This window comes from Chaetodon auriga, chromosome 5 (assembly GCF_051107435.1).
Source record: "Chaetodon auriga isolate fChaAug3 chromosome 5, fChaAug3.hap1, whole genome shotgun sequence".
Taxonomy (NCBI): Eukaryota; Metazoa; Chordata; class Actinopteri; order Chaetodontiformes; family Chaetodontidae; genus Chaetodon; species Chaetodon auriga.
Genome location: NC_135078.1, coordinates 15,176,087 through 15,200,566, shown reverse-complemented (window position 1 = coordinate 15,200,566; position 24,480 = coordinate 15,176,087). Strand labels below are relative to the sequence as shown.

The 24,480-nt window shown below is 41.4% G+C and overlaps 3 protein-coding genes across 6 annotated transcripts in view; 2 read left to right on the top strand and 1 right to left on the bottom strand.

Annotated features, from left to right (window-relative positions):
- Positions 1-2,089: 2,089 nt before the first annotated feature.
- LOC143321194 (transcription factor BTF3-like) lies at positions 2,090-7,065 on the bottom strand. Its single transcript, XM_076731383.1, has 6 exons — positions 6,993-7,065; positions 6,106-6,174; positions 5,888-6,001; positions 2,985-3,186; positions 2,822-2,878; positions 2,090-2,465 (listed from the first exon to the last, which is right to left on the bottom strand). Exons 2-6 carry the CDS (start codon positions 6,172-6,174, stop codon positions 2,419-2,421), a joined length of 489 nt encoding a protein of 162 aa, XP_076587498.1. The 5' UTR covers positions 6,993-7,065; the 3' UTR covers positions 2,090-2,418.
- Positions 7,066-7,553: 488 nt separating this feature from the next.
- utp15 (UTP15 small subunit processome component) lies at positions 7,554-13,421 on the top strand. Of its 3 annotated transcripts, none has more exons than XM_076731379.1 (12): positions 7,554-7,721; positions 8,547-8,663; positions 8,772-8,864; positions 8,988-9,172; positions 9,682-9,860; positions 10,441-10,566; positions 10,780-10,915; positions 11,080-11,164; positions 11,749-11,904; positions 12,109-12,210; positions 12,385-12,518; positions 12,641-13,421. In XM_076731379.1, the coding sequence occupies exons 2-12, from the start codon at positions 8,574-8,576 to the stop codon at positions 12,939-12,941; spliced, it is 1,587 nt and encodes a 528-aa protein (XP_076587494.1). In that variant the 5' UTR covers positions 7,554-7,721; positions 8,547-8,573; the 3' UTR covers positions 12,942-13,421. The 3 variants fall into 3 exon arrangements, with proteins under 3 accessions (XP_076587494.1, XP_076587495.1, XP_076587496.1); XM_076731380.1 differs by having other exon boundaries at positions 7,568-7,651; positions 12,641-13,415; XM_076731381.1 differs by having other exon boundaries at positions 7,714-7,827; positions 12,641-13,415.
- A 190-nt stretch (positions 13,422-13,611) lies between these two features.
- Positions 13,612-24,480, top strand: part of LOC143321273 (rho guanine nucleotide exchange factor 28-like) — a 37,054-nt gene continuing 26,185 nt past the window's right edge. The window contains exons 1-9 of one of the 2 annotated variants that reach the window (XM_076731531.1): positions 13,612-13,839; positions 14,724-14,767; positions 18,101-18,242; positions 18,904-19,013; positions 19,279-19,465; positions 21,925-22,108; positions 22,826-23,027; positions 23,276-23,351; positions 24,344-24,390. In XM_076731531.1, coding sequence (XP_076587646.1) covers positions 14,735-14,767; positions 18,101-18,242; positions 18,904-19,013; positions 19,279-19,465; positions 21,925-22,108; positions 22,826-23,027; positions 23,276-23,351; positions 24,344-24,390 — 981 coding nt within the window. In that variant the 5' untranslated portion in view covers positions 13,612-13,839; positions 14,724-14,734. The remainder of the gene's footprint in view (positions 13,840-14,723; positions 14,768-18,100; positions 18,243-18,903; positions 19,014-19,278; positions 19,466-21,924; positions 22,109-22,825; positions 23,028-23,275; positions 23,352-24,343; positions 24,391-24,480) is intronic. The other variant, XM_076731530.1, reaches the window with a different exon arrangement.

Sequence of the window (24,480 nt, the reverse complement as noted above, 5' to 3'; positions counted from 1 at the left end):
CCTAAATATACTTGAAGGTATCAAGAATAGCACAAAGTGTACTTCGTGCATTTATGACTTTATAGACCAATCAGTCTTTTGATTGAAAAAATCATCAGATTCACTGAATCTGAAAAACACCGTCAGTTGCAGCCATTGAAGAGAAGTTGTGTCTAAGATATACTTACAGTGAAATATCTGCACCTGCGCGTCTTCACTTTAATAATATTTCCCTGATCCTAAATCTACTTCCTGACCCTTAATCGTGGACCCAAACCCCAGATATAACCCAGCATTTTCTTGGCCAACAAAATGAGATGACCGACAAAATGTACTCCTTTCAAAGGTTTTCTCCGATCCTGCCATCATTGTGAGGACATCTGATTCTCCCACACACACACACTCTCTCACACAGGACAAGAGCGAGAGGGGAAGACAGCAGGACTTTCCGTGCCCTTGATTTTAGTATGTAAGGTGCAATTCAATCTTTTTCTGCCAAATGTCAACTATGAAAAAAATAGACATTGAGGTCACAATCGAAAAACACTTTGCTCATGTGTTTACTCTCACACATACGTGACTCGTCTGATCCTGTCATGCTTTAAACTGTGAGTGAAACACTTCCATAGCAAACAAACCCTTGCAATTCATGTTTGCTGGAGGTCTGCATTAGTGTGTGGGGTTTTAACTATCTACCATCTATGGTATGACGTGCACATTTGAACCACATTTCTGACCTGACAATTCTGCGAAACCTCCATGGTCATATGAAATATTTGGTTTCAGGTTTCAGTTCCTTAAAAGCCTAAATGACATTATCAGAGGAGCATTTCATGTACTCGAATAACCCCCTGCGCCCACGTCTCTTTTTATTGTTTTTATTTCACTATAGTAACAGTGGTGCATGTTCACATCATTGATAATAATATAAAGCTACAAAAAAAAAAAAAAGGTCCAGCTATTTGAAACGTTCATGTCCAGGATTCAATTATCTCACAGTCCTACAGATGAATGCAGAGCAGGTAAATATACAAGCTGATTTATTTAATGAGGACAGGATGTGTAACTTCGAGTGGCTCTTCAGTGCTGGTCTCTACAGGGGTCTGACCATGATGAGAGCCGGTCAGGCGGGGACACAACTGTGTATTGTAAGCATATTAAATATATCATTCTATCACTGAATGTACATGATAGTGTCCCAATTAGTCTTATGAATTTAAACTATGAATGTATGTTTACATACCGGTAATGTAATATTCCATCTTTTTATTTTGTTTCAGTATCTATGCAGGTTTTAATGTAGCTGTGAGGAACATTTGTTCAACATGTACTCTCATTCACATCAAACATTTTCAACGGTGAAGAAATTCAAAGATTGTGCCACTCAACCTCTTATTAGTCAGATGACTGAATGTGGCCAAAGCCACAAAATCCCAGCTATTTTGGTGAGCTCAGTGTAGTCATTTTCACCAATGTTCAGCACTGTGCCTGGTCTGAGGTCATACAAAAACTGAAACAAACCCATCAAGACTGCCAAGGACAGTTTCAACATCCACCCTACAAAGTCATTCAATTAAAGGCTTAGACTGTGCACAGAGATATGAATATCACTGTGTGTGACTTACTGTGTGCTCCTAATTCCAAAAACCATTTTGGACCCTTTCAAACATCGAACTCACGTGGTACAGCTGAATGTATTATTACCCTAACCTGGCTGGATTGGCACCACAATGAGCATCACAGATATACTGCCAGCTGATATTTAGGAGCACCAATGGGCGAACCTCCCTCATGTGTAATGCCAGACGTGGGGTCACCTTAGCGCTGATGTTACAATGCTTTATGGACAAATTATAACCTTTTGATAACTTAATATGTTGCTGATGTTCCCACCAGAGCTTCAGTGATTTACAGATTTACAGAAAAGCTACAAGGAGCAGCACCGGCCTGTGTCTCTGACAGACAGCTCTACTATATGAAAACAGACTGGAAGTTTTCTGTCATGTTTCTCAGCCTTTGGTTTAATGGAAAAGACACATTTCAAATTTAACCAACACTGCTGTCTATGTCACGAGTTTGAATATTAATAAAACCAACAAAACTAAACAGAGAAATTTCAATGTAATCTTTATTACATGATTAATTCCACCAATACATTTTTGATGAGTGGGAATCACAATGCAGGAGAGACGGCGTGAGAAAGATGAAGGTTTGCACATTCCGCTGAATTAAATAACTTCACTTGTACTGCAGAACGAGGCAAATCAGGCAAAAGGATGGGTAGCACTTACCATAAAAAGTCAATTTTACTTGTCTGTCCAATTGTCAAGGTTACGATTAAAAAGCAATTTTTGTGTGTAGCCACAGAGCAATAACAGATGTGTAATTACAAAATGCTGCTGTGTCAAAGTGCAGCCCTTCAAACGGAGCCTTGGTTCGTTAGTTTGCCTCGTCCTTTGAAGCCTCGTCAAAGTTTTCAACAAGATCTGAAAACAGGGACAGGGAGGTAGAGAAGGGAGGACAGAAAACAGTAACAAAGGTAAGAAAATGTCTCAATAAGCATAAGATTTATTTAACATACAAAAAAAACTTCATTACTAAATCTGAATATAAGCAAAACTAACAGCCCTCTGAATGAACCCATTCAGTCGGTGACAGAGGCTCCTTTCTACATACACATCCAGATATAGTGAGACCAAACGGATTATACTGAACAAGATCATGTATGATCCATACTATCGGACTGTTCTGGACTGTTCATAATGCTGTTCTGTCAACGCTACAGTACTATACAGAATTAATGCAACCTTGTTTTAAAAAGGGGATGTGTAAATTTACTCACCTGGAACTTCATCATCCTCCTCTTCAGCAGCAACCATGGGGGCCTTGTTGTCTCCAGCTACAGGGAAGGGAAGAAGAACAAACAGCATATTGTTGATTGCCAGCAAAAAAAAAACAAACCCACGTATACGTGCCAACAGATGAGTAAAAAGTGTAGTGGGTACCTGGTTTGGGCAAAGTCTCTGCTAATCTCCTGAGGCTGGTAAGACTGTCGGCTCCCAGCTGGTTTAGGATTCCTGGGAGCATCTCTGTGAGCTGCTTGTTCTCAGCATGCCCTGTGATTGTAAAGGTGTTGGCAGCCAAGGAGGCCTGAACCTTAGGATTATTGAAGTGGATCACTGTCCCCTGGTTTGTGAACATGTTCACCTACAGAGGAAGACAAATGGGAGGGAGTTTGAGGTCAGTGTTGAACCAGACAACTGAACAGCTGGGAAGACTTCTTCATTTGCCACAAACACCCTTTTCAACAACACATTGCTTGTACGGTCCCCCACAAAAATGCGTAGCGCTTTATGTCACACATCACCAACTATCATATTTCATGGTGAAAATGTTTTCTGGGTTTCCCTCTCATGCCCTCTGGCTGCTCTGCCTCAACTCTTGTTGATTTATTAGGTTTCCTGATGGACAGATAGCTTTACTTGTTGCTAAACTAACCACAAATTGTTGCTGACTGTTGTTGCTGTTAGCTACGTAGCTCAGTTAGCCGTACAGCTAGGCCTGAAATTAAGTCATTTTTAGGGCAAGGCCACTTTAAACACAAATTTATTGGGGAACATCTCATTAATTCTTATTGTTATCTTTCAAAGATAAAATGAAGTCTATAAATGGGCTGAGGGTAATCAAAATTCATCTGAACAAGTTTCAACACCCATGCAGCTATTTTAAGTCACACTGATGAGAAACTTCTCTTCTTGTCACTAGATACACCGCAGACACACAGCAGTGGGCTGAAAGAGGAGGTTGTATTATATGGAGAAATATTTGCTGCTTTTGGTTGAGTAATTGTTAATGTTACTTGATAAAAGGGAAGCTTAAAAGGGCAACGAGAATGCTGAGCTGTCAAGTTTCATCAGGAGTTGTTAACATCACCATCAAGCACATCACGTTTCCGAAAGTAATTTACAAATACGCACATAAAGGGCAACTACTTACTGCATTTTGTTGTTTGAAACTGAGCACAACTAGCTGCTAAATAGCCTGATCAGCCACCATCAGTAATTAATACAATACATTATTACACTGTAAACACCAATAACTGACTGACTGTCTTCCTATCAATATCATCCATAAAGATAAACTGCAAACAGATTAACAGATTTCCAATTATGTCGCCTCAACTCCCTATCAGCCTCTGTTGGTTAACTGGACTCTTTTAGTGGAAGACGACTGTGGGAATGAGAGGCAAACCCTTTCAAAAATTAAGATTTCTCAATACAATATCTGCTGGATGGTGTATCAGATACATGCTGAAGTAAATGCCAACTCTTAAGCCTGTTAATTCCCCATGTAGCATCAGAGAAAAGACAGGGTGCCTCCTGTGAATGCATCAATAGTGAGTATTATGCATCTTTCGGATAATAACGCAGCAATATTACTATAAAATAGTGATGGGTTGTACCGTGCTGACACTTCGGAGCGTGTGTCGAGAAATCCCGGAAGTGTTTAGTGAAGCACGTATCGACGCTTGTGTCATTTAGGGCGAGTGATGTCACTGGTGACGTTTGAAGTCTCGCTGGTTCAGGAATTGGTTCGACTATCTGCGCGATTTATGAACGTATATATACCGCAATGGATCCGCTCACACTTCGGGGGTTAGTGTTGGCTATTTGTTGGTTTGTGTGTGACATAGAGGTGCATTTTGCTGGAGCCTGTGAGAAACAGAACGTTTCTTACAGCTGTGTGGGAACATCTTGATCTGATCTCCCCGCCAATAAAATAAGTACACTTTCAGTAACATTGTTTATGCGTTTTATGTTTGTTATGCAATGTACTATACTTTTCACTGTCTTTTCTTTTAATCGAAGGTGAAGTGTTTGTTGTGTGCTAAAGAACTGCAGTACAACAACAACACCTCATCAATGCTGAGGCATTTTCGTGCTTTGCATGAAAATAATGAGAGGAATGTGGCTGGACCCAGTCCATATTTTGTTTCTGAATATAAATGAGGGTCCTGAAGTTGCACAATCAAATTCACTGCCCTCTTCATGTTCACAAGCACATCCACTGCCCCTTACCTTGTTAAAACACTACAACAGTTTGAAAACAATTGTTCCCTTTACATTATGAGTTATTCAAACATTGACAAAATTATTTATTGATAAACATTTGACAAGTAATATTAGATTCCATTGTACTGAAGCCTGGAGAAATGAACCTTTTTGTGAACCTTTTGGCTGGAAGGCTTCAAGGCTTCAAGAAGCTTCATCTCGCCATCACTACTATAAAACTGATTACTGAACGCCGTATACAGATAAGTGGCAGTCAGATCCCACAGCAACTTATAAACTATGTACACTTGTGGTTAGCTGGCACTATGTATCAATACTTAGGTCATACAGTGTTTATTGTCACTTGTGCTTATCACACGTCAATTGTCAGCTAATCGTCAATTGTCAGCTAACATGTTAGCTGTTAATGCTCACCAAATGTTAATGTTGATGTCCAGCGTGACGACAGAGACAATAGAAAACATAAGTTTGTTTATTTGCTGCGTCACATGCAGTTTTGAATGAGGAGATGTGCAACTTTCTTTTAAGGGCACCGTGGCCAATTCAAAACAGGGCATGCCATATCAGCTGGGTGGTAGAAGGGGCATTACAGTCACACCCCAGGGCATGCATGGCACTGGTCTGGGTGTGGTATAATTCCTGGCCTGTAAGAGACTTCACTTGATGAGAATCGGATTATTTTTCCAGTCCAATTTCTGTCAAATTTGGCCTTTTCTATCATGTTATGTTTATGTTACGTTACATGTTACTCTCGTATTAACTGGGGAACCCTGAATTAAGAGCATCAACGTCATGAAGACCTGCCTGCCCACTTATGCTTGTATGTTTTGCTGTACCTCCTCAATGCCAGAGATGTTGTTGACTCCCAGTTTCTTGAGGGAGAACTGCAGCTTCTTGTCATCTGCTGTAGCTGTTCTGTGCACCACCTTCTTCTTTCTGCGGGCTGACCCCTAAGAGCACCACAATGAATGAGAATATATGAAATCCTAACCCAATGACAGGACAGGAAAAAACATTTTCTTTAAGTTACATGGCAGTTGGTACTACAACTCACCTTGCCGCCTATGCGGACTTGCGCCTGCAGTTTGGCGAGCTTCTCCTGGTTCATTATCGACTCCTTCATCTGACCAAGACACAGCATGTGGACATCATCAAATTTAATATTTGCTCACAAATCTCAGTCATTTGGGGGGGAAAAACTCACTTCACACAGACCTAGAAGGCATATGAAAGCACCAGCAGTCATTCCACACACATCACTGCACACTAATAGTTTGAACTTGCTATGAGAAATAAGTGATAGACAAATATTCAAAATAGCTTATAAATTTCCCTTTCATGACTAACAACTGGACAACTGATGAAGCTGTAAGCTCCTTATGTGTGATTTCAGCAGTTCACTGGAAACACAGGGGTTGTAATTTCAATGAAATGCCAAACCTTGAACTCCTCAAAATTCCCCCCGTCGTTTTGCCTTTTGGCACAGCAAACTAACAAGAATGCACAGCTGCCAGAAGGCCCAAAATAGCTGAACACTTCTTAGTCTCGACTCAAGCTCTGCATGAACCAAACAGAGGTTGTCAGCTAAAGTTAGTGCCTAAGTTAGGCTAGCAACGTTACCCAAAGAGAAATCAGGTAGCTGTTAACTAAACAAGCGCATACTTCCTATTGTGCCTTAACCAGAGTTTGTTCTGTGGGGTCATGCTTGATGTTTCAGCCTCCAAGTCTGCGAATCTTACTTTTTACGGGGTGCTATGACAGTTAGCGAGCCAAGCTAAACAGCTAGCTTAGGCCTCTTTAGCCTCTCCAACGTTCAAGTACAATTGACCTTTTCCCTTACACTTTTACGTGTCGTGTGACACGGGGAACTATTCCTTCTTTACGAAGTGAAAATGATATGAGCCTGCGATAGCTTAAAATGCTGCAGAGACGTGAACTGACCTGGGAGTGTGTAAACACGCGGGCCACACAGTCGACAGAGGCTCAGAGAAAGGAGCGAAGATCGGAAGTGACGTCTTCTGATCGATAACATGCCGGATGTGTTTTTCTAAACTCACGCTCGTAATTTAGTGTCATTCACACATTGATTTCTAGTGTTATGTTGGTAAATCTGATCTGTCACAGGAAAGTAATTAACTAATTTTTTGAATACAAGGTCACTTTTATTTTTTATGTCTGCGAAGATTCTCATTTATTTTTCTGGTTGAACCTTCATATATATTTCTAACAGCAGCTTAAAACATCTGTAATAAAATACAAGTTAAAACATTAATAAACGTAAATTGGTCAAATCAGTACCAGACTCCTCTCAGATTTCACTGAATAGGAAGATTTGGAGGATTAATTAAGTAATTTGTAGGCCTATAAAAAGTACAAGTGTCAGCCCACCGTCAGTAGTATTTAAAATATTCGATAAATGAAAATAGAAAGTGTTTGAGGTTAAAATGTAAATTGTGCATCCTTTCAGTGAACAATAAAGATATAACATCCCCAACGGAAGTCGTCACGTTTATCATCATGGCGTCCTCCAGTGCACCGAGAGGCAACGTGATAACTATTTAAAATGAGAACCTTTTGGTTTACGTGGATAACCAATATCGGTATCGTCTAATTTCAATACGTCATACTTAAAAAATAACTCTCCTTCACTCCTGGACCTTTCGTTCATAGGTGAGAATCATCAGAAATGCAGTTTAGCAGAAAATGCTAGCCGGCTAAAGCGCAATACGCTAACGGTAACTAACTTGTGCTCCAAGTACTGAACACGTTGGTTCAGGTATGTCTGTTAAGCTAGTTTTGTTTCCAAGCCATTTTCATTACGTGTGATTTTAGCTATCAGGAAAGGATTCACTGTGAAGCTAGATATTTCAAAACGTGTTTAGCTCTTAGTCGCACAGTCGTAAATCTTACTGCAGAACTCAACTGTCCCGAAATAGTGAAGTGGTTAGCTTAGCCTTCACGAGTTTGGTGGGTTGTGATGCTGTTTGATAAATCGAAAACGTGAACTCCGTTTCTCTTCATTCCATGTTGTTGAATTTCATGTCTGCTTTTTGCCGGTTGTGCTCTTGTGGATCAGGACAATAAAGGCTAATTAACATCTTACCGTCAGTTTACCACGTTGACCTTTGAATAGTTTTAAAATTGCAGAAATTACCTTACTCTATCCAGTCTGACTGTCGTAGTCTGTATCGGCTTGTTCCAGCTCATTGGTGAAGCTACATCATGTTTACACTGCGTGAAATTGTCATCACACTCTGCTTTTGTGGCTCCACCAATCCATCAAATGAAAAGTTTCTAGATGTTTTATGCATCTTTTTAAACAGATTCCCCTTGACATATAACTTTTAGATCTAAATTGAAACTTAAAATACATTTCTGTGGGTTTGACATTGCACCTATGAACAGGTCAGTGGGGCTTAATGGTTTAATTTACCCAGGTGTCATATCTCTTACTATATGTTAATATCCATGTTCTTATTTTGTGTACCATGCCAGGCAGACTATTTTGTGGTCAGCAGAGAAATGGCTTCATTTAAACCTACAAAAATCCAAGTCTATCCTAAACTTGGAGAGAAAGTCACACAAGACACACTGTACTGGAAAAACTATAAGGTGAGTCTCTTCTATTGTATATTGTCTTAATAACATTGTGATCAATTGTAGTGTAACCTTATGTGTTTCTCATCCTTAACAATGCATCTCTGTGTCCCGTCCTCACAGGCTCCGGTCCAGATAAAAGAATTCGGAGCGATCACAAACATTGACTTCTCCCCAGTGGCTCCACACAACTTTGCTGTGACAGCATTCACAAGAGTATGTTTATTCAGATTAACGCCTCATAAAGCAATTATGTTTCCACTCAGGCCCCTGAATAATCAAGTATTTAGCATGCAGCATATGAGATTTGTTGTCATTCTGACACTGGTTTTTCTGCAGATCCACATTTACGGCCCGTACTCCCATGAGCCTGTGAAGACATTTACACGGTTTAAGGACACTGCATACAGTGGGAGGTTCAGGTCAGACGGTCAGCTGCTCGTGGCGGGATGTGAGGACTCTGTGGTCCGGCTGTTTGATGTCAGCGGCAAGGTGGCACTCAGGATGTTCAAAGGTCACACGAAGTAGGTATCCCATGTGTCATGTGTTTCCTAATGTTTTGGATGTTCTGTCATAGCCCACAGACTGAGTTTTAAAGAACAGGCTTGATTTCAAGAGCATGCTATGTCTTGCTATAGCATGTATCGTAATATATTCTCATATAGTAATCAAAAACAACTATTATATCGAGCATATTTGCTGTACTTTTCAACAGCCCAGTTCCTACTGCAAACAATTTGAATTTCTCCATCTTCAGTCAAAGAGTAGAACCAGTCCCTGACACACTCTGCAGCTCTACACGCTGAATAGCTGTTCAGGGATGCTGGAGGCTTTTGACGAGCTGATTGTGTCTTCTGGAGCTCTTGTGGAGTAAAAAAATTGTTGAATGATGATTTCTTGAGTGATCCATCGACTGAATTTCATGATGATCTCAAGGATTCTGACAACATGTTAACTGTCTTACTGGCTTCTAGATGTCTGGTCGTGAGAGGGAACTGATATAAATTTAGTCTCTCATTTTGTCTCTGCTCAGGGCTGTCCACTTAACAGACTTCACCTCGGACCGTTATCAGATCCTCACAGGGTCAGATGACTACACCTGTCGACTTTGGGACATTCCAAATGCCACTGAGCTCACCACCTATCAAGAACACACCGATTATATTCGCTGCGGTGTCACGAGCAAACTCAACAGAGATCTATTCATTACTGGTGAGACGGAAGCAGAAAAAAAAATTTAAAAAATGGTATAAAGAAAAGTTAAAGTAAACAGGAAATTAAGGTTGTGACCTATCAGCATCAGTGTTTGGTGCATCCATCGAGAATTATCTAGATATTTTGACACTTTGTAGCCAGTAGACTTTTTTAATATAACCACTGTGTGATATACATCATCTGTCACAGTGGCTTTTAGAGTAAATGGAAAGGAAAAGCAAAAATCTACCAACATTTGGCTTTTGATCAGTCTTTTATTTCCCACCAGGTTTATGGTATTATGGTATGTATGAGTATCATGTTTCATGCACTCCATGCTGCAGGAAGAGTAACAACAGTCTCGTTTTAAAACATAATGCATACCTAGAATAATTGAAGAATCAACATGCAAAGTCCGTAGTAACAGAAGCAAAAAAAGAGAGAAAGTGAGAGTAATCACACTCCAGATTCTACTCTTGAGTTGTTGGACAGAGTGCCATAGCAGATGGAAGGGTGAGGACCACGATGAAGGAGTTTGGTCTGCTTTCATGTGACTAATAATTAATGTTGCTGTTTCATTTTCTTTTTTCCCCCCTAGGCTCTTATGACCACACACTGAAGCTGTTCGATGCCAGAGCGGATAAGAGCGTGATGACCATGGACCACGGCCAGCCAGTGGAGAGTCTGCTCCTCTATCCCTCTGAGGGACTCCTCGTCTCTGCAGGTAGGCAGCAGTATAATCATCATGTTCAGTCAGTGCATTCAGAAGTGAGTCTCCCTCAGCCTTGTTCAGGTTGAAACAGGCTGCTGTGCAGGACAGAACACAAATAGGAAATGTGAAATGAAAAATTAAATGGAATGAACTGCACTCAGATACATTATATGTAGTGAGATTTATGCAGGGCATTAAAAATATTCTGTCTGTCACTTTGTTTAGGTGGACGCTATGTGAAAGTGTGGGATCTGCTGAAAGGAGGGCAGCCTCTGGTGTCACTGAGGAACCATCACAAAACGGTCACCTGTTTGTGTCTCAGCAGCAATGGGCAGAGACTGCTGTCAGGGTCTCTGGACAGGTGTGGGAACAGATGTATGGATAGTATGTCTGACATCGCAGACAAAGACAAAATGTTCTAAACTGTGGAAGTCAGAGGCCACTTCATCTGCCATGGCTGTTGCATACTCAGAAGTAACTTTTGTATGAATGTTGTCTAACGCAGAGCCTCTGTTTGTCTTTCAGACATGTGAAGGTGTACAGCACAACCAACTATAAAGTGGTCCACAACTTTGACTACGCTGCCTCCATCCTCAGTCTGGCTTTGGCTGTAAGAAATTAAGTCCAACCTTTCATCATGTGTTATTTTTATTTTCGCATGTGTAAAGGAGCATTAAGTGTAGAAAGGTTCATTCAAATCTGTGAAACTAAATGTATGATAATTAGATGCAAGTTAATTGCAGTCAACCAAGATGGAAACACTGTATTTGTCTGACTGTGGCCTATAAACATGGAAAAAAAAAAAAAAAAAACAGCTGAAAATTAGCTCCTGTCACAGGCTCTGACACTGCAAAGTGACAGATTGTTTCTGCAGGAGCCAAGAGAAATGTCTGGCATTGGCAGAGATTTCAATGGAAACAAGATGAAATGATGCTTCCTCTCTTCTTAGTGTTGGCATGAGGGAGTCTGGTTTTCAGAACACAATATGCTGCCTGAGAGAGTGAACTTATAAGACCTTTTTACTTTGGGCTTTCAGCACTTTTGGATTTTGCCTTTCAGTCACCACCACAGTCTTTGTTGTATCAGTCATGGCGCAGCACTAAATGGGCCTGCTCACTGCTCTTCAAAGAAACACGAGACAAAGGAGAGTCTGAATTCTTGACACTAAAACTATAAATATGTTTTTCTCCTCAGCCGGATGATGAGTCCATTGTTGTGGGTATGACAAACGGAATCCTGAGTCTCAAACACAGGAAAAGCCTTGAAGAGCCGAAGGAAATCTCTGGCCAACAGAGGCGACGACCATCATATCGTGTTTTTGTGAAGGGGAAGAACTACGTCCCTAAACAGGTAAGTCTACATTTAGTGACAAGAAGTAGCTGAGGTCAACAGTCTGAGACATGATGTGGTCTGTTGAGTGATCCATCCCTAAGAGACACTGCAAAATACAAGGTCAAACTGTCTGACTAATAGCTTTATTTCTGAGTTATTATACAAGGCCTTTTTTTCTTTCTCACTATTGATTCTGACTTTCTTGGTTCTTCTTTTTTCCAGGATGATTATCTCGTCAGTAAGCCAGTGAAACAGCATTTGGCCAAATATGACAAGCAGCTCAAGAAATTTAATGTTTCAAAGGCTCTGGATACAGCTCTGGAGGTATATATTGCATGTATTTATAACCTTAGCAAGAAGTTTAATCAGACATCATTTTCAAGAGGTTCTCTCCAGTTTTAAAGTTCAGTGTAAAACAGTGACACATGCTATATTTCTGTTGCCTCATGCACAAATGAACATTTCAAAATATGCAAGTATGTTACATTTTATTTGTAGACATGGATAAGACTGAGGAAGCCAGAGATCACAGTTGCTGTTATAAAGGAGCTGGATCGAAGAGGAACGTTGAAGAACGCTCTGGCAGGAAGAGATGAGCAGGGGCTCTCTCGGTTACTCAACTTCCTCATAGGGTAAGATGCAGCGTGCAAGTAGACTTTACCAAGTGTAGACACACCGTGTTAGCCTGTACATCAAATCATGCAGAAATATTTAGCTGCATGAGTACTTAAACCTTTTTGTCTTTCTCCTCCAGGAACGTGGTTGACCCCAGGTTTGCTCCTGTCCTCGTAACAGCGGCTGACATGATCCTGGACATTTATCAGTCGGTGATCGGCCAGTCACCAGTTGTGGACCGTCAGCTATTGCGTCTGCAGGAGCTGCTGGGGAGAGAGATCGACTACCAGCAGGACCTCCTAGAGGTGCTGGGCATGTTGGATACAATGTTCGCCTCCTCCCTTCCCAGGAAGGAGGTGCCGTGCTCTGGCAGCAGCAGGCCTAATGGCTTGGCCCAGGGAGAAGCAAGCACCTCAAGACCACAGCTTCAGGCCACCTGAGGCTCGCAGAGGGGCACAAAAACTGTTTAGACCGGGTTAGAGTGCCTTTACAACTCTAAAACCTCTTTTTGAAACATGAGACAGAAATTTCCTGACACGACTTTACGTCACAGACTTCACCAAACAGAAACATTTTGGTACAGGTTTTAAGAGACTGACAAACCCAAACCCATGGTCTCACTCTGGTGTTTTAACCTGATGTGACTGAAATCAAAGAACATGCATTTACTGTATGAAGAATCTGTGTGTGTGTGTGTGTGTGTGTGTGTGTGAGAGAGAGAGAGTGTAAAGCGTTACTTTTACTGGGAGTTTTGTAATTATACTTTCAATTGTAAATGTGGTGTGTGTGTGTGTGTGTGTGTGTGTGTGTGTGTGTGTGTGTTTGAATGATTCACCATGAACGTCTGCTTTGTATTTTCATAATATTTGGTCTTGACAAATGTTTTATGAGCAGATGAAAATAAATCTTTTGTAATATTGAAACAGCCTCATCATAACTGTGTTCAGACAGTTTTGAAAAACCCTCTCAACTCACCCTGTGTTGAATTTCCACCGACAGTAACGCAGGTCTCAACATGTAGGCCTCGTCTTATCGCCTTCCGTTAGAGGTCGCTGTAACCTCAAAGAAACGGCCAACTTTCACCCATGAGGAGGAATTTGCATTTGAGTCGGACGGAAGGCAGAAAGCATCAGCGCTGACAGAGGAGGATGCTGTCAGTGGAGCCAGGCTGGAGACAGCAGCTGCACCGACTGAACGCCATCTCTCAACCTGTAGCTTTGACACCGTCACCTGAAGGAGCAGTCGGCCGAAGGAGGATGAGTTAGGCGCTCTGCTTTCCTATTGCTAAATTGAAGCGTTCTGTCAGGCTTCTTCTGCCGGAGTTTGGTCTCCTGTAAGGTAGGCACATCAATAAAGCCTGTTCTATTGGCTGTTGGCTGTTTTTCAACGTGTGCGCTTCCTGTGATGTTATTGACAGTTTGCAAAAATGTCAGCCCTGCACGACTGGGGAGATACAGCCCTGTAAAAAGCCTCAAATTTGTTCTGCAGCTAAGTAGGTCAACGTTAAAGTACGAGTTAAATTCATTGGGATCATGAAGAAAAAAGCACATGAATGTTTCTAAGATTGTTGTGTTTAATGATAAATATCCAATATCGTGTCAGCTGTGATGAGCAGTTTTTGTCATAAAACTAGCACACATAGGAAAAACTGCACACTCCTGTTGGCTCGTTCATGCTTTGCCTTCTCCCACAATAGCATTCGGTCTATTATTGCTATTAAATGCATAACTATAAATGTGCATGCGAAAGATAATGTGATTTCACAGGAAGCAATTCCTTGAAAAAAATGGTTAAGTTAAGACCTTGCTGTTGTGTCCAGTTTAGGAAGTGGCAACTGATAAAGAACAGATCTGAATCCTGCAGCTCTGAAACTCAATCAATACTTTAGCAGGCACACACACACACACACACACAGAGAGAGACACACATGCAGGAGTAGATTACACACTGCAGATTTGGGCATATTTGGTGCTGTCTCTACACACCAAGGTAGAAGGTATCATCATTAAAATCATTATTCACGTACTTGAGATCAAAAGACGATCCTGTCTCATCAGAGAGACTCCACTTGGCTCGGATAAGGTCTGATAATCTCTTCAGGATCAGAGGAGCAGGCTGAATAACCAAAATAACCAAAGGAGTAATGAGGAGCCGCATGGCTACACTGAGAGTTTTCATTTTTGCCTCTCAAATGTCTGTTTAATGTCCCTGTTTGCCTGCAGCTGCTGTGCAGATGGAGCTGAGCAGGAGGAAAGTGCCTCTGTATGTGAGTATGTGCTCCAGTTCGCAGACAAGTTTAAGACCAGCTCCTCCAATTAATGTCAAGAGTTCGTTATCCGTGTGGAAAATCTCTGCAAATTGAGTTTGGAATGCAGTGAGAGATCAGCAGCCTCATTTATAAAAGCCCAAAGTCTGTGGCAGAGGTTTTGTGCTCATGGCCAAACCATTATTTAACGAAAAACGCATCAAATGCTGAATCTGAAAGGACACAACTGTTTTCTGTTCATGCATCAAATCAGTACTTTAAAGTTCACTAAAGTTACTGTATGTACATTTTTTTTTAAACGGGACTTGATTTGGCGGTAGGGTCGACGAGGGCGCCATGATGACAGAGACTGATGTTCTGGACTTTGATCAAACAGGGACTTTATTGATCTTTGAATAAAACATTTCTGGGTTTTGCAGTTGGATTATTTGAGCACTGAATCATAGTTTCTTAGGACGAAAATAATCGTATCCATCAGGACAAAGGTGACAAAAGCAGCCTGTCATTTGTGCATATAACTAGTAAATCAGTAACTGTTTGATTCATTCATTGTGGTGTTTTTTGTAATTCACATACTTGGAGTTGGAAAGGAACCCGTGTTTGCTATCACTTTGATTTGTGATGTCTCTGGTTGTGTTAAACATTTGAATCGATCTGTTGTCTGTGAGGTCAAGCTGTAGTCAAACAGGGCAGGACCATGGTCAAATATTGTCTCGTTGGTTTCAATTTGGGATCTTAGCAATTTACGCAAACATTAATGAGAGCTAATGCTTCTCTGCTGATCAAAGCAGGGGTGCATTGCTCACACTGTATTCAGTCAATTTGACAGGTTTTTTATGCTGTTTTCCCTTAATTTGAGGTTATTTAAAGGTCACAGAACCTTTAATGTGGATGCACCTTCATGTAATGAAACATCTCCTCAGATACTGTGCTTGCTTTCTATAAAGGCTCACATGTGAATGAATACATTCATGGAAGAACACAGTGTTACTCTGAACCTCAGAGCGAAATGCTAACGTCACATGCTAAGATGTTCACAATGACGATGCTAACATGCTGATGTTTAGCAAGTAATGCTAGCCGTGTGACTCATCTTAGTCTGTTAGCACGCTAATATTCGCTAACTGACAGTAAACATAAAGCACAGCCGAGGTTGGTGGGAATGTCACAAGCTTTCGCAGGTCAGAAACAAAGTATTGGACACATTAAAATACATTTTGACCTGCAAGTGGTGCAAGAAGAAAAGTTAAGGGATCGCAGTTATTACGATCCAGAGGACATACTGTAAATGTCTGCCACAACTTTCATGGCAATAAAACCACATTATGTTGCATTATCTGCTGCAGGTGCTAGAAGGAGAATTCATGCATCACCAAAGTCATTGGGATACATTATCTGAGGACTATGAATGTCTGTATTAAATTTTGTGCTAATCTCTCTTGATACTTTACTAGACAATTGGAAACTAGAAAAGACAGAGGATCTTTAGGATTCCTCTTTGTGCACCATGTGTATCTATGCCAGCATTCATGGTAGTCCAACTAATAATTGATGAGACATTTCACTAAACCTCACTACAGGGAAAGTGAGGCTTCATCCTCTGCGTAGATGTGCCTGATAGTCCCCACTGTTAATCCAGTATTTCATCTGGTGGCCACTGTGTCATTAGTCATCAACATCTGGCCAGTCACACAGAGGTGAGGAGTCTTAATGAGGCCACGGGAGACGCTGTGCAGACATTATAAAACTTAAGGTAACCTGATGTTCTGTCTGTCAACGAGTAGAGACAAAGAAATGGTTAAGTGAACCTGAAGGTGGGATTAGATGAGACGGAGAGACACGGAGGCAGGATCACTGACAGTGTATCTGAGGTGGTGAGAGGAGTAAAGAGAAAAGCCTCTCAGTTATATAGCGTGAGAAATCAGGTCAGCTGTTCTGGTGATGCAAGGCTAATAGATAGACTCTCCTGAGCGAACGAGAGCGAGAAACTGCTTAAAATAAACAGTCACTCTTACACCATCCAACACTAATCTGTGATGTTCTTTGCATTTGAAGTTAAGCGTTCTAAATTACATTTACTTTCTTTCAACCTGTCTCCTTTACTCCTGCCTCAGTCAGCCGTTTGATATGTTTCCCAGAATAACCCACACGGTATGTCTTGTGGCTGCATTGCTGTTTGGTCTATTGAGGCCACTGTAGGTGGACAAATTGATGTCTTCTACAATAGATTTCTTCTCGGATGTTGGTGGAAAGCGGCAGCTCGAAAAAGCAGGCTGGTGGCACTGGAAGTTTTTATGTATTCTGGGAGACTGAACATGGAAGTGGATGTTTTGTCATGATATTCAAACTGCAAAAGATCTGCCATCAAACTTAGATACGGTTGCAGCACAAACAGCACAATTAAATAAAGCGCATGGGCCAGGAAATGTTTAAAGCCATAACAATATGTTTATATTAACAATGGTTCAATGATTTTGACAAACTGTAGCTCTATGAGGCGTTTTATCCTGAGTTTAATGATTCTGATAGCTCAGTGGATCTCTATGCAAATCTTTTTTCATATGTTGATCACTGGTTGACCTCAGTACACTTTTAATAAACACTGAAATATGCGTGCTACCCAGACTATTTAAAATGTCATGAGCAGGCTTAGATTCAGTAAACCTGTTCTTTGTTTCAAAATCAAAACTGTCTCAGTTTTACACCATTTGATTGAGGCGGTGTTCTTAGACAGCTACATTTGAGTATATTTTCCTCTTTTTCTAAAAAATAAGAAAGTATCAAAGAAAAAAAAGAAGAATTTTGGTGCTGGTATCGGAATGCAGGCTCTGTATCTGGTCTGGTATCAAACAATTTCAAACGATACTCAGACCTAGATTAATCAGTGACCTAGAACAGCTCAACCTTGGCCTCTTAAGTGAGGATTTACATTCTAGTGGGACTGATATTTAACATGCTGTCACACCCACATCTGAGCCGCACAGAGTTTTTCTGTAAAGGCTGCCAATCACTGTACTTTTCAGTGTGAGTGTTCTGCCCCATTTCACCTTCTTCTACCTCAGATCAGAAGTCTAAAGTGTTCTGGCCTTTTGGGATCAGGTCAGGTCTTTGCAGTCGACGCTAAGACATTCCTGTTTTTATTGAGGTGGAATGTTTTATTGTACCCTCTGGAGGAATGCTGTCAAGGGATTTGGTGTACTTTACAGAAATGTAGAACAATGCATCAGAATAGAGTCCTCCTCTAAAATGAGCCTGACCTTTAGGAAAAGAAACATTTGTTTCCCCTCTAGTATCTTTCTTCTTTATTTTCTCTCTCACCTTTCTTTATCTCAGGGCCAGGCGAAGGTATTCGCATTGCTGGAGGGTTTAGACTCGGTGCCAGAGGATGCAGAGGTCTATGTTGTTTTGGAAGGATCCACACTGGTCCATGTCACCAGGGCCCAGAGTGATGTCATGCTCTGCTTTATAGTGCCTGGTATGTGCATGGATATGTCCATGTGATGTGTGTTGTATTGCTGTGTTATTGTATTTATGTTTTCATGCCTTTTGCTATGTTTTGCATGAAAATCCAAGAGACGTTATTTGGAAGAAAGACATAACACTGCGTATCCTGACAATCCCAGGTTTTCCACTTCTGTCTGATATACTCAGGAATAGTATATCACTATTTGAATCTTCACACACACACACACACGCACACACACACACACACACACACACACACACACACACTCACAGTCTGTGACTAGTGGTCTGGAAAGACATAGAATCTTATCAGCTTCCTCTCAGGAGGGAAACGGCTCCATAAACAATATGTCAGCATTACTGAGCCTCTGTGTAGGTTGACACAGGCAACAGGCAGTCCAGCAGGCTTGTGCACTCTCTACAATAGTTGGGCTATGAAAACCAGTGATTATGAATTTTTAGCTTGTTACCTACAAACTGTGTATAATTATTTTCATTCATTCATCACAGACTATGATTATATATATATATTTTTTTTACACTCAGGCGGGCATCAATTTCAGTTTATTGTTGTGACAGATGCTTGAAATTTCTTTGAGATGCTATATTTTATTGTTTTTGAGTCTGTCTGTGGTAAGGTCTGGCTTTTGCTGCATTGCGTCCCTCTTTAGGCCATAACCTGGCTGAGATGGTCTCTGTCCAGGCCTACCTGTGCTCTGAAACCACACCTCTCACCTGGGTGGGCGGAGCTTCATTGGAGTATGTCCAGGATGATGCTCAGGTAGAGAAGACGTTCAAATACAGTCCCATGCGTGTTTGTAGACAGATTCTTCATGCTGTGCAAAAAAGGATGACATTATTTCACAGTTTATAGTTTATGTATCAGTTTCAATCACTCATCTCAATTCATAAAATTCTCCAAACATGTATTGATCAGAAATCATCTCGCTGCAGTTGCATAGCTGTAGTGGACATTACTGTTTTTCTTTTGCAGTGTGCACCAGTTATCACAGATTGTATCTTACTCATGACTGCTTTATTCTCAGGACCTGGCAGAGCACTTGGTAATCCATGGACATTGTCTGACTTCCACGGATCACAAAGAGCTGAGCAGCCTCTTCAACCTGGGCCAGGAGAGCTCTCGCTGGGCTATGGATCGTCGTGTGGCCCTGGCCATGGCCAACCTGAATATCCCCCAAAACTGGAATGTACTGGGGAGCCATTGTGGAGACGGTGAGAGCAGGCTTATGTTATTTTGCTCAACGGGCTTTCCTGTGCAGATATGTTGAACGAAAGCATGTTTTATTCGGTTTTTATTACATAATGATGCCTGGGAACATTTGGAAAATCTAAAATGTTTAAAACAGTAGATAGATAATATAAAAATAAATGAAACTTTAGAGTGAAAGTCGACAGATGAGGAAGGTTAAGGAATGTTAGCCTCATCTCTCAGCATCAGGCTGGAAACTTGGAGCCGGTGCTATGCAAAGTAGGTGAACTGTTCAACTCTGTCTGTTCCACTCCCCTTCTCCTCGGCCATCATTCCCATTTTCCATGCTCGCTGGGATGAAATCGGAAGTGAACGTGGTCACATGTTTGCTCCTGTTGAATTCATCAAAGCCAATTAAGCAGCATGTAATGTGGTTAATAGAGCCTTTCCATCTGGAAGTAGCCTGAGGCAGAGCTCAATAAATATGAGGGCAAGTGTGTTTATGTGTGTGTGTGTGTGATGACCACCATATTTACTAGATGCCACCATCTGTTTGTACGATCTGAGTGTTTGTGTGGGGCCACCTACATAAATTACAAACTAGATTTAGCGTTAATAGAGTTATAGCAGTCTGTTTCATTGCAACGTCTCCCTCTAAATGTCTGCAGTTAATTTGATAACACTGCTCATGACATCACTCTATTGCCGATGCTGCATGCTACTAAATTATCAATCCCTAACTCTCCTCTGGTGGTTACCATTTGTTTAAAGTGCATCCTGCAGTTTTAAAGGCACTGGAAATACTTAACAAATTGCCGTTCTGGCACAAAATCAAGAGACTTGGTTGGATCTTGGAATTATTATGTTCCCTCTGGACTGAGTGCAGCTCTGAAAGATTGCGCATCATAATTTTGACATACAGCTGGCAAAAGTGTTATCTTGTGAAGTCTGTTTTTTATAGCCCAACAAGGCCTGCGTCCTGGTGCGTTTTGGATGCAGAATATTCTTGGACAAATAGAAAACTGCCTTTTTAAGAACTGAAGTGCAGCCTTCTAGGTCTGTAAAGTAAAAACCTGGGTTTAATTTTACCAGTTCCTGTCTGGTGGTTTTCAATAAAGTAACCTCAAAAGGAAACACAATGAATCTCTTGTAAAAGTAAAGTACATTAAATTCTTTTATTGGATTTGAAGCATGGATTAGCTACAGTATGTGTGTGAAAAGGGCTTTTATCACCCCTCATCCTTGTGCTTGCTAACTCTCTCCTGTTCACTATAATACAAAGGCAAACTGGACAGATATATAATCTTTAATTAAATAAAGCACCTTTCAGCTTGGTTTTTATTTGAGAGATCCTACAACAGCCATGAACTAAACTAGGCCCTTGCAGTGAATATCAGTTGTGATGAATGTTTGGTTTTTGATGTTTAAGGTGTTGATTGTGTTTGATGGTCACAGTTGAGGGTACAGTATGTGGTGAAGTCATGTCCTATTCAATGTCCCTCAGTCAGTGTTGTCAGTGCATTGACCAGTACTAGTGTATCATATCTGTGATTCACCATGATTTGTGACTCTTCACCTCTTGCCACATGTTTGCAGGGCTAGTGTCTGACGCACAGTCAGTTCAGACGGCATCTGTCTGGCCTCTTTGTGTCTCTGTAAGTTGCTTCGCGTTGCCTTGAACACTCAACAATGAAAATGGTGGCTGTCAGACCTTTATGACAGCTGTCATACTCTGCGTATTGTTATTCAAGTTAAAGTCTGTCTGAATTGCTGGTAATTAGTCACAAATGCTGCAGTATTATGCGTGAAAGTCACAAAAATCTTGAGGACAAATCCCAAAAACACAAAACCTCATTAGCAGGCAGGAGCAGTGGCTACAGTAGACACGTAGCTTGTGTTGTATATCGTTGTAAGGTGCTTCTATTATTTTGGTGGCAGTTAAATTAAGAAGATCCAATAATTTTCCTTTGACCAGGCTGCCTCTTGGAATGTTCGGAGATTGACATATTTAAGATTATGGTGAATGTACGCCGTCCTTTTAAAAGTACAACATAGCATTTCGAAGCTTACCGATCGCCCGACTGTAGCTGATTTGATGCACATCAGTTACCTGGATACAGACCTTGCTGGACTGCATTGAGTGGCAGGTACAGAAAAAAACGCCACCCCTTTGTTGAAAAGCTTTCATTGCCTTAAAGTGGGTCAGTGGAGCAGAGGGATCCAGTGCTGTGCAAAAGAAGGAATCAATCATTGACATTTAGGTTAATTATCATGGGGAGGTGGATATCCAGACGAGATTCTTGACATGTCAGTTCTCTCCTATTTTTCTCACAGTTTGCTGCTGGCTTTTTTTTTTTTTTCTCATCTCACTCTTAATCTCACCTCCCTCTTCCATTCAGCAGCTGTCTTCAATTCTGCCGCATACTTTCATCTTTGCAGAGTTATACTTTTTATGTTTTTATACTTCTGCCCTTATCCCCAGATCACGGTCTCAGGGAGTCTCCCCTCCACCTGGCTGTGCGATGGGGTCTGTATCGGCTGGCGGAGCTGCTGCTTTGTCAACCAGGGGGTCTGATGGCCGCCAGTCTGCCAAATGAAGAGGGAGTCACACCGCTGCAGCTGGCAAAGACAGCAGGCAACACCGAGCTCCTGGAGCTGCTCACACAGTAAGATTATCAGCTCCGCTAGGGCACTTCAGGGAGAGACACTGACAAATGAATCACTGTTTTACTGTAACATTATGCGTTCAGTGCAAATCTTTCCCACACACAGTAAGGGAAAGCTCCATCAGATGTAGACACAACCCAGCGTTACTCCATTAATCCGTCCATTAGCTGTACCCAGTTATCCTTTTTTAGAGGGTCACGGGGGGCTGGAGCTGATCCCAGCTGACAATGGCTGACCAGTCAATCGTAGGACTGAGACATGTAGACAAACTAAGCATTCACACTCACATTAACAATTTAGAGCCGCCAGTTAACCTAACCTGCATGAGAAAGTTCACACAGGCACAGGAGGAACAGGCAAACTGCACAGAGAAAGACCCCAGGTGCTTTGCATTCTTTCTGTGTCTAAAATACTGGAAGTACGCTTGCTGATGTAGATTTTATGAACAGATAAAATGCTAAACACCTGTAAGTATGACCTGTCAAACTCAGGAATGTTTTGTGCTCAATCTGGATTCATAAATCTTGAGCACAGCTTTGCAGACCTGTTTCTGCAGCCCGACAAAAGAGAAGACTATCATCTGCACTGAGTGACACTCGGTGCTTTTAGAAATCTGTTTATATATTCTAATAGCTTAAAAAGTCCACTTTTTTGTGTGTTGTGTGTGTGTGTGTGTGTGTGTGTGTGATTAAACTAACCCACCTACTGTGCTGCAGCCCACCCAACCCTCTGGCCACCCCTCCAGCTGGCCTGTCACAGGTGTGGGCAGACCGGTCCCGCTTGCTGAGGTTCTGCCACGATACGGGGAACCTGACTCTGAGCGTCCGACAAAACCTGCGGTGGAGCTCGGAGGAAAGCCGGCACGCTGACATCCTGCTTCTCAGAGACCGGCTCAGAGATGAGGACTTCCTCAGAGAGGTGAGTCAGGGTTGTCAGGGTTGTCTGGTGTTGGTTAAAGGTCAGTTAGGTGAGTCCAGGAGCGTAAGAGAACAGAAATGTCATGATGAGATATGCAAATCAACCTGAGATTTAATTAATGATTGTGCCTGTACTAATGTACCTGGAAGTACCATCAAAATAAAGGTGGTTGGAAAATGTGTAATTTCACTTATAAAGTAAGCATGGAGGCAAAATCAATTTACTTACTTAGCCATTTTCACACACAGATCAAAGCACTGAGGAGGGAACGTGTGCAGACCATCTTAGAGAAGGAAGAAGTGGTGGATGATCCCATGGAGAACGGTATCAAACCCTTCCTGCTCTGTTTGCTTTGTGGGATTTGAGAGGCCTGGTTAAACTAAACCATCCTGTCTTAACTCTTCTCTTTCATGTTGCAGTGGTCTACCATTTTTTATTTGGGCAGTTTATGAAGCTAGAGTCAGCCTACAGTCTTGACAGACATTGACTGCCCTCCGGTGGCGATTTGTAGTATTGTAAGTGTGTGGAAAAAAAATGAAGAGAGGGAAAGCAGGTGATGACACTGCGAAAGATTCCTGTGGAGGAATCAGGCTTTTGCAACGATTCATCAAAGAGGATTCTAGTGTGTTGTGTGAATTTGATGAACAGTGCAGTGAAAGAAGGTCATATGATCCAAAGCAACCAAACAACTAGTCATAGAGCGTACACTGATCACATGGGTCACTGTATTAAAATAGTGTGCAAGACAGCAGAGCAGCCAAGCAATATGTTTTTATGAAATGTTAGTTAAAATAGCTGATTCATTGATTAGCTGATGGACAAAGAATCAACAACAATTTTTCAAGACAAAAAAGCTTGGTTTTAGCTTCTCCAACGTTTTCTTCTCCTTTCTTGGCCTTCGCCCTTTGTTTCACCTCCTCATGTGTATTTTTCTGTCTCTAACTTTCTCTCTCCACCTATATGTGCTTTATGGCTCGCTGCCACTTCCCTCTCCTACATTTCCTGTCTTTAAATTTTGTCCCTGACCCCCAGGCTTTGTATCAAAACCACCCAAACACTAATTTCTGCGTGTTGCTGCTTTGTTTCTGGTTATCACTCATGCACCGTGTCCTTTGATCTGGGATGCACATGGTAGTTAAGTGAAAAGAAAAGAGATCAAGGCCACATGGTAAAGAATCTACGCAGGTTATGAAAAGAAAAATAAGACCTTACATGGACCATACTGTACATCGTTAAAAACTGAAAAACATCTGTGCTTACTTGAGCCTCTTTTGAAGTTTAATGGCTGCGTCTGAGAATGTTTTCTCCTCTTTCAGTGCTGTATTCTGATATTAACGGAGGAACCTCTGCTTTAGAAGAAAATGTGAGTATTTGCTGCAAGGACAGTCGTTTTCTCTTAATAATGCACCGAGAGCTATGGGCTAAAATGTGACCATTCGAACTGTAAACCTCC